This window comes from Nomia melanderi, unplaced genomic scaffold, assembly GCF_051020985.1.
Source record: "Nomia melanderi isolate GNS246 unplaced genomic scaffold, iyNomMela1 scaffold0568, whole genome shotgun sequence".
NCBI classification, from domain to species: Eukaryota; Metazoa; Arthropoda; class Insecta; order Hymenoptera; family Halictidae; genus Nomia; species Nomia melanderi.
Window position 1 is genome coordinate 25,626 of NW_027475682.1, and position 9,594 is coordinate 35,219.

General features: G+C 28.9%; 1 protein-coding gene across 1 annotated transcript; it reads right to left on the reverse strand.

Annotated features, from left to right (window-relative positions):
- Positions 1 to 2,988: 2,988 nt before the first annotated feature.
- LOC143176457 (uncharacterized) lies at positions 2,989 to 5,459 on the reverse strand (the record flags this gene model as incomplete). The annotated part of the gene is made up of 2 exons (XM_076374162.1): positions 5,316 to 5,459; positions 2,989 to 4,960 (listed from the first exon to the last, which is right to left on the reverse strand). Coding segments are annotated over exons 1-2 (2,116 nt in total), but the record flags the coding sequence as incomplete, so codon positions are not given.
- Positions 5,460 to 9,594: the final 4,135 nt, after the last annotated feature.

Here is a 9,594-nt window from a genome sequence, read left to right on the forward strand (position 1 = left end):
TATTATACATCTTTATATAGTTATATATAGGTCTCCATAGTTTTATACAGCTTTATATAGTTTTATATAGTTTTATACAGTTTTATACAGTTTTATATAGTTTTATATAGTTTTATATAGTTTTATATAATTTTATATAGTTTTATATTGTTTTATATAGTTTTATATAGTTTTATATAGTTTATATAGTTTTATACAGTTTCAGACAGTTTTGTATAGTTTTATATAGTTTTATATAGTTTTATTAGTTTTATATAGTATTATATAGTTTTAAATAGTTTTATATAGTTTTATATAGTTTTATATAGTTTTATATAGTTTTATATAGTTTTATATAGTTTTATATAGTTTTACATAGTTTTATATAGTTTTATACAGTTTTATATAGTTTTCTATAGTTTTATATAGTTTTATATAGTTTTATATAGTTTTATATAGTTTTGTTAGTTTTGTTAGTTTTGTATAGTTTTATATTGTTTTATATAGTTTTATATAGTTTTACATAGTTTTATATAGTTTTATTTGTTTTATATAGTTTTATATAGTTTTATATAGTTTTATATTGTTTGATACAGTTTTATATAGTTTTCAATATTTTTATATGGTTTATATAGTTTTATATAGTTTTATATAGTTTTATATAGTTTGTATAGTTTTATACAGTTTCAGACAGTTTTATATAGTTTTATATAGTTTTATATAGTTTTATATAGTTTGTATAGTTTTATACAGTTTCAGACAGTTTTATATTGTTTTATATAGTTTTATATAGTTTTATATAGTTTATATAGTTTTATACAGTTTCAGACAGTATTGTATAGTTTTATATAGTTTTATATAGTTTTATTAGTTTTATATAGTATTATATAGTTTTAAATAGTTTTATATAGTTTTATATAGTTTTATATAGTTTTATATAGTTTTATATAGTTTTATATAGTTTTATATAGTTTTATATAGTTTTATATTGTTTTATATAGTTTTATATAGTTTTATGTAGTTTGTATAGTTTTATACAGTTTCAGACAGTTTTATATAGTTTCATATAGTTTTATACAGTTTCATATGGTTTTATATAGATTTAGTAGTTTTATTAGTTTTATTACAGCTTTATATACTTTTTTTTATATAGTATTATACATCTTTATATAGTTATATATAGTTCTCCATAGTTTTATACAGCTTTATATAGTTTTATATAGTTTCATATAGTTTTATTAGTTCTATAGAGTTTTATATAGGTTTATATAGTTTTGTTAGTTTTGTATATTTTTATATAGTTTTATATAGTTTTATATAGTTTTATATAGTTTTAAATAGTTTTATATAGTTTTATATAGATTTATATAGTGTTATATAGTTTTATAGAGTTTTACATAGTTTTATTTAGTTTTGTTAGTTTTATATAGTTTTATATAATTTCATATAGTTTTGTTAGTTTTGTATTGTTTTCTAAAGTTTTATATAGTTTTATATAGTTTTATATAGTTTTGTTAGTTTTGTATAGTTTTATATAGTTTTATATAGTTTTATATAGTTTTGTTAGTTTTGTATAGTTTTATATAATTTTATATAGTTTTGTTAGTTTTGTATTGTTTTATATAGTTTTTTATAGTTTTATAGAGTTTTATATAGTTTTATATAGTACTATATAGTTTTATATAGTTTTATTAATTTTATATAGTATTGTATAGTTTTATATAGTTTTACATAGTTTTGTTACTTTTATATAGTTTTATATAGTTTTATAGAATTTCATATAGTTTTATATAGTTTTATTAGTTATATATAGTTTTATATAGTTTTATATAGTTTTTGTTGTGTACGCGTTTTCTATTCGAAAATCTTATAGGGAAACCCGTACGTCGCACGCCGACTTAACTTTGTGCGAACTGTTTGGAAAGTGGACTGTATCTAATTACTTCAGTGAAGAATACTTTAGTGTTTATTTTTGCTTAGTTCAATAATAATCGTCAGCGGCGAGAGTATACAACGACGTCTATGTTCCGTCTTGTGTCTTGTTCCAAATGTTTCTTGTGTGTCTAGTTCCAAATGTTTCTTGTGTGTCTCGTTCCAAATGTTTCTAGTCTAGTTCCAAATGTTTCTTGTGTCTCGTTCCAAATGTTTCTTGTCTCTACTCGGTACCTTGCGTGGGTTTTTATAAACCTTTTTTGGTAGGGGAGTACAAACTTTGTCCGAGTGGGACTCAACCGGTGATCCTGGAGGGGGTTGCCGATTGCAGCCCCTGGGTGACCCACGCAAGGGTCTTGAACGTTCTTAACACTGACCATAGCGAGTAATAAAACCAAGGATCGCCTCGACTTCTGGCAAACAGATGTAAGTTAAAGTTATGGTAAATCTACAAAACTGGCAAAACGTGCCGAAGCAAATACGACTAAATTATTGAAGTAATGGTTCCTTGGGCTTTTATTTCTGCTATGGTAAAAAATATTCAGGGCTCCAATGTGCCTCGCAGAAGGTGTCTCAATAACCCTCCTAAAGAGGTTTAGCGACGCAACACACCGGCCCCCTTGAACGGTTACGTTCAACAAAATTACAATATGGACAATGCTAATAGTAATGCGATAAATACAATTGACAGTCTGTTGGTTTGTGTATCGGTCCACTCGTACTCCGGTAGTGCTTGTAGTGAACCACCAATCAGGAAATGCGCAGGGGTTAAGGCGGTAAAGTCGTTGGGATCGGAGGATAAGGGTGTCAGCGGGCGGAAATTTAATATAGCTTCGATTTCGATCATAATACGATTGAATTGTTCGTAGGTGAACATGGCCTCCTTGCGAAGAAACGTTTTATCGCGGCTATACACGCTTCCGTAGTTAAATCTGTGACTAGTTCTAAATGCGTCGCCCTTGTAACAAACATATAAATATAACCCCGTAACCCTTCATTGTTTTTAAATTTCTATATTGTTTTTTTTTTTTTTTTTTTTTTTTTTCTTAGGAGAAAATGGCCCACAATAGTCTATACCTGCGTTTTCAAATGGACGTGCCTGGGTCACACGGTCCTTCTGTAGGTTACCCATAACGTACGCAGGTAGCTTGGGATTAGCCCTAAAGCAATTCACACATTTTATCGAGGAAAATCTATTTACAAATTCGGATGTATCGATAGTTGCCATTAACGTTTTAAATTCTCGTTGTTCTGGAATCTCGATAACTGGTAGTTTGACGAAAGGCCATGTTTCTTCGGCCTGGGAAAGCCAATGCGGACCCTTTAACCATTGTTGGTTGTTAAGGAGCTGCGTTGGTGTTTGACCGCGGGATATATAGTCAGCTGGATTTTCCAGACTAGCAATATGATACCAATTATGAATTTCGGTCTGCCTTTGAATTTCACTAACCCGATTTGCGATAAATGTTTTTAGAGTGTGCGGTGGTGTCTTAATCCAGTGTAGTGTAACCGTCGAATCGGACCATAATAAAACCTTTTCTATTTTAAGATGGCTTAAGGCCTCGATGGTCTCCTTGGTCAGGTCGGCTAATAATTTAGCAGCACATAATTCTAATCGCGGTAACGAAATGGTTTTTACAGGGGTGATTCTAGATTTTGCGCATACTAAGCTAGCGTTACATCTGCCTTCTTTATTAACGGAGCGTAAATAGAGACATGCACCGTATGCAGCCTCACTAGCGTCGGCGAATCCGAGCAGTTGTATTGCCACTGAGTGTTTGAGCACCGTTGCCCTAGGTATTACAAACTCATTTAATTGTGGTAATTCCCTCTTAAAGTCTATCCACATTGTTTCCAGCGATTGAGGGACAGACTCATCCCAGCTTAGATGTGCCTTCCATAGTACCTGCATAATTATTTTTGCGCGAACTATTACTGGCCCTAATAACCCTAACGGATCGAACAATTGCGCAATCTGCGATAAGATTGAACGCTTGGTCGGCCGAACATCTCCCGTGGTCTTTATGATATACATAATTTCGTCTGTATGGGTTTTCCAACTAATACCTAATGCCTTTCTTGTTTCGTTTATGTCTAATGAAATAGTGCACTCGTGGTTTCCTAATTCTAAACCCTTAACTAAAAATTCATCATTCGAGGTCCACTGTCTTAAATTAAACCCTCCTAGCCTTGCTAACCCGATTGCTTGATTTCTTAATTTTAAAGCTAATTCGCGAGTCTCAACCCCGGTTATCAAGTCGTCCATGTAAAAGTCTCTTTTAAAAATTCCGACTGCTATGGGGAATTTGTCGCGTTCGTTGTCTGCTAACTGTTGCAAACAACGTACTGCTAAGAATGGAGCTGATGTTGTTCCGTATGTTACTGTGTTTAATTGAAACGTCCTAATTGGTTTGTCTGGTGATTCACGCCATAAGATGCGTTGGTAGATTCTGTCCTCAGGGTGTAATCTAATCTGGCGAATCATCTTCTCAATATCTGCTGTTAATACATACGTGTGAGACCGGAATCGGAGAAATATTTTGTATAAACTCTGTTGTAACTGAGGCCTATTTAATAGTGTATCATTTAACGAAATACCGGTGGAGGTTTTCGCGGAGGCGTCGAATACTACGCGAACCCTTGTCGTCTCACTCGCTTCCTTTATTACCGCGTGGTGCGGCAGGTAAAAAACGTCGGCTGCCTCGTTTCCGTTGACTTGGGTCATGTGCCCTAACTGCTCATATTCCCTTAAGAATTCTGTGTAACCCTTTAACAGACCCTTATCTAAATGTATTTTCCGTTCTAATGCGTCAAATCTCCGTAATGCTATTTCTCGTGAACTACCTAATATCTGTCGCCTTTCATTGAATGGAAGCCTAACCCAATACCGACCGTCTACATCTCGTTCTGTTGTGTCCTTTAAATGAGCGTGCACTATTTGCCGCGGTTTATTGCACCGTTTTTGAAGTAAATCCCAAGCTACCAGGTAGTTGGGTTCGGAGGCATTTAAGGTTGAAATTACCGATACTATTTCCCCACGCAGCGCATTCTTTAACAAATGAAACTTCTGAACCGCGGGTAGGTCGGGATTATCGTGGACCAATGTTTTAAATGTATCATAAAGCTAACTGCCATTCAGTTGGGTCCCCGTTATAAGGTTTGATTCTATTTTGGTAAAAGGCGCCTCTGTCGTACTGTTATTGTGCTTGGCGAATCGGTGGCTCTAAGAGTATTTGTCGACGTACCGGAAGATTGTAATCCTTGAATTGACGGTTATTGAACTAATGACTGTAAAATAACTACGTTCGAATTGTTCCCGTTCAAGCTCATGATCTGAGACTTCGTCTTCTAATTCTATATTTGATTGTACTCCGTCAAATCAATATTTTGAATAATTCGTTTACCCTTTCCTTACGAACTTGAAATTCATGAATATTGGAATGTACTCCCTCATTTACATAATTCTCGATACGCGTCAATTGTCCCTTAATTGATCTCCTCTGTCTCTTAAGACCCTTCAATTGTGTCGATTCTTGTGGATTAGCCATGTCGCAATGATAACGATAATTCAACGAAAATAAACGAGATCGATGCTATCTAATACGGGAAGGTGGGTTGGAATGTGGTGATTCGTGGACTCACCCTACCGGCGTTTGCAGTGTCTAATACAGCTCGTGAATCCTTTCTCGTTCGAACGGCTGTTTCCTTGACTGAGATGTCCACTGCGATGATACTGCTGCTCTGCCCTGACGGTCTGATGTGCTGATGATTCGTCGATCTGTGATCCTTGATTATTCACGGTCCGATGGCTGCTTCCTCGCTTAAGGTGTCCAAATATGGCTGCTTCCTTGCTCGAGGTGTCCGATGCGGCTGCTTATGAATGTCTCAGCTTCTCCGGCGACGCGTGGTCCTACGGTGTTGCTGTTGATCTGCCCTCCTTGTACAGAGGCTAAGATCCAATGTATGAAACCCGTTGGAGTTTCCGTGGTATTATTGAACTTGCACGTAACTTGTTGTTTACTGCACTATACACTTATTTTTTCTCACTGAAGTTCTCCGAACTCTTTGCAATAGATCCGGCTCGAAGGACCAAATGTTGTGTACGCGTTTTCTATTCGAAAATCTTATAGGGAAACCCGTACGTCGCACGCCGACTTAACTTTGTGCGAACTGTTTGGAAAGTGGACTGTATCTAATTACTTCAGTGAAGAATACTTTAGTGTTTATTTTTGCTTAGTTCAATAATAATCGTCAGCGGCGAGAGTATACAACGACGTCTATGTTCCGTCTTGTGTCTTGTTCCAAATGTTTCTTGTGTGTCTAGTTCCAAATGTTTCTTGTGTGTCTCGTTCCAAATGTTTCTAGTCTAGTTCCAAATGTTTCTTGTGTCTCGTTCCAAATGTTTCTTGTCTCTACTCGGTACCTTGCGTGGGTTTTTATAAACCTTTTTTGGTAGGGGAGTACAAACTTTGTCCGAGTGGGACTCAACCGGTGATCTGGAGGGGTTGCCGATTGCAGCCCCTGGGTGACCCACGCAAGGGTCTTGAACGTTCTTAACACTGACCATAGCGAGTAATAAAACCAAGGATCGCCTCGACTTCTGGCAAACAGATGTAAGTTAAAGTTATGGTAAATCTACAAAACTGGCAAAACGTGCCGAAGCAAATACGACTAAATTATTGAAGTAATGGTTCCTTGGGCTTTTATTTCTGCTATGGTAAAAAAATATTCAGGGCTCCAATGTGCCTCGCAGAAGGTGTCTCAATAACCCTCCTAAAGAGGTTTAGCGACGCAACAGTTTTATTAGCGCTTTATAGTTTTATATAGTTTTATATAGTATTATATAGTCTTGTATAGTTTTATTAGTTATATATTTTTACATAGTTTTAATAGAATTATATAGTTTTACATAGTTTTATTTAGCACTATGTAGTGTGTCATAGTTTTATTAGTTTTATATAGTTTTACATAGTTTTATTAGCTCTATATAGTTTTATATAGTTTTATATAGTTTTTATATAGTTTTATATAGTTTTATACAGTGTTATATAGTTCTATATAGTTCTATATAGTTTTATATAGTTTTATATAGTTTTATATAGTTCTGTTAGTTTTATATAGTTTTATATAGTTCTACATAGCTTTATATAGCTTTATATAGTTGTACATATTTTTATATATAGTTTTATACAGAGTTATATAGTTCTATATGGTTTTATATAGTTTTATACAGTTTTATATAGTTATATAGTTTTATATAGTTTGATATAGTTTTATATAGTTTTATATAGCTTTATATAGTTTTATATAGTTTTATATATTTTCTATAATTTTGATAGTTTTAAATAGTTTTATATAGTACTATATAGTTTTATATAGTTTTATTCGTTTTATATAGTTGTATATGGTTCTATATAGTTTTATATAGTTTTACATAGTTTTATATAGTTTTATATAGTTTTATAGAGTTTTATATAGTTTTATATAGTTTTATATAGTTTTATATAGTTTTATTAGTTTTATTAGTTTTATATAGTTTTATATAGTTTTATATAGTTTTATATAGTTTTATATAGTTTCATATACTATTATATAGTTTTACATAGTTTTATTAGCTTTATATAGTTTTGTATAGTTTTATATAGTTTTACATAGTTTTATATAGTTTTGTTAGCTTTATATTGTTTTATATAGTTTTATAGAGTTTTATATAGTTTTATATAGTTTTATATAGTTTTATTAGTTTTATATAGTTTTGTGTAGTTTTATATAGATTTATATAGTTTCATATAGTGTTACATAGTTTTAAATAGTTTTATATAGTTTTATATAGTTTTATATAGTTTTATTAGTTTTATTAGTTTTATATAGTTTTATATAGTTTTATATAGTTTTATATAGTTTTATATAGTTTCATATACTATTATATAGTTTTACATAGTTTTATTAGCTTTATATAGTTTTGTATAGTTTTATATAGTCTTACATAGTTTTATATAGTTTTGTTAGCTTTATATTGTTTTATATAGTTTTATAGAGTTTTATATAGTTTTATATAGTTTTATATAGTTTTATTAGTTTTATATAGTTTTGTGTAGTTTTATATAGTTTTATATAGTTTCATATAGTGTTACATAGTTTTATATAGTTTTAAATAGTTTTATATAGTTTTATATAGTTTTATATAGTTTTATATAGTTCTGTTAGTTTTATATAGTTTTATATAGTTCTACATAGCTTTATATAGCTTTATATAGTTTTACATATTTTTATATATAGTTTTATACAGTGTTATATAGTTCTATATGGTTTTATATAGTTTTATACAGTTTTATATAGTTATATAGTTTTATATAGTTTTATAAAGTTTTATATAGTTTTATATAGTTTTATATACTTTTGTATAGTTTTATATAGTTTTATATAGTTTATATAGTTTTATACAGTTTCAGACAGTTTTATATAGTTTTATATAGTTTTATATAGTTTTGTTAGTTTTGTATAGTTTTATATTGTTTTATATAGTTTGATATAGTTTTACATAGTTTTATATAGTTTTATTTGTTTTATATAGTTTTATATAGTTTTATATAGTTTTATATTGTTTGATACAGTTTTATATAGTTTTCAATATTTTTATATGGTTTATATAGTTTTATATAGTTTTATATAGTTTTATATAGTTTGTATAGTTTTATACAGTTTCAGACAGTTTTATATAGTTTTATATAGTTTTATATAGTTTTATATAGTTTGTATAGTTTTATACAGTTTCAGACAGTTTTATATTGTTTTATATAGTTTTATATAGTTTTATATAGTTTTATATAGTTCTGTTAGTTTTATATAGTTTTATATAGTTCTACATAGCTTTATATAGCGTTATATAGCTGTACATATTTTTATATATAGTTTTATACAGAGTTATATAGTTCTATATGGTTTTATATAGTTTTATACAGTTTTATATAGTTATATAGTTTTATATAGTTTGATATAGTTTTATATAGTTTTATATAGCTTTATATAGTTTTATATAGTTTTATATAGTTTTATATAGTTTTATATAGTTTTATTAGTTTTATATAGTTTTATATAGTTTTATATAGTTTTACATAGTTTTATTAGCTTTATATAGTTTTGTATAGTTTTATATAGTTTTACATAGTTTTATATAGTTTTGTTAGCTTTATATTGTTTTATATAGTTTTATAGAGTTTTATATAGTTTTATATAGTTTTATATAGTTTTATATAGTTTTATTAGTTTTATATAGTTTTGTGTAGTTTTACATAGTTTTGTTAGTTTTGTATAGTTTTATATTGTTTTATATAGTTTGATATAGTTTTACATAGTTTTATATAGTTTTATTTGTTTTATATAGTTTTATATAGTTTTATATAGTTTTATATTGTTTGATACAGTTTTATATAGTTTGTATAGTTTTATACAGTTTCAGACAGTTTTATATAGTTTTATATAGTTTTATATAGTTTTATATAGTTTGTATAGTTTTATACAGTTTCAGACAGTTTTATATTGTTTTATATAGTTTTATATAATTTTATATAGTTTTATATTGTTTTATATAGTTTTATATAGTTTTATATAGTTTATATAGTTTTATACAGTTTCAGACAGTTTTATATAGTTTTATATAGTTTTATATAGTTTTATTAGTTC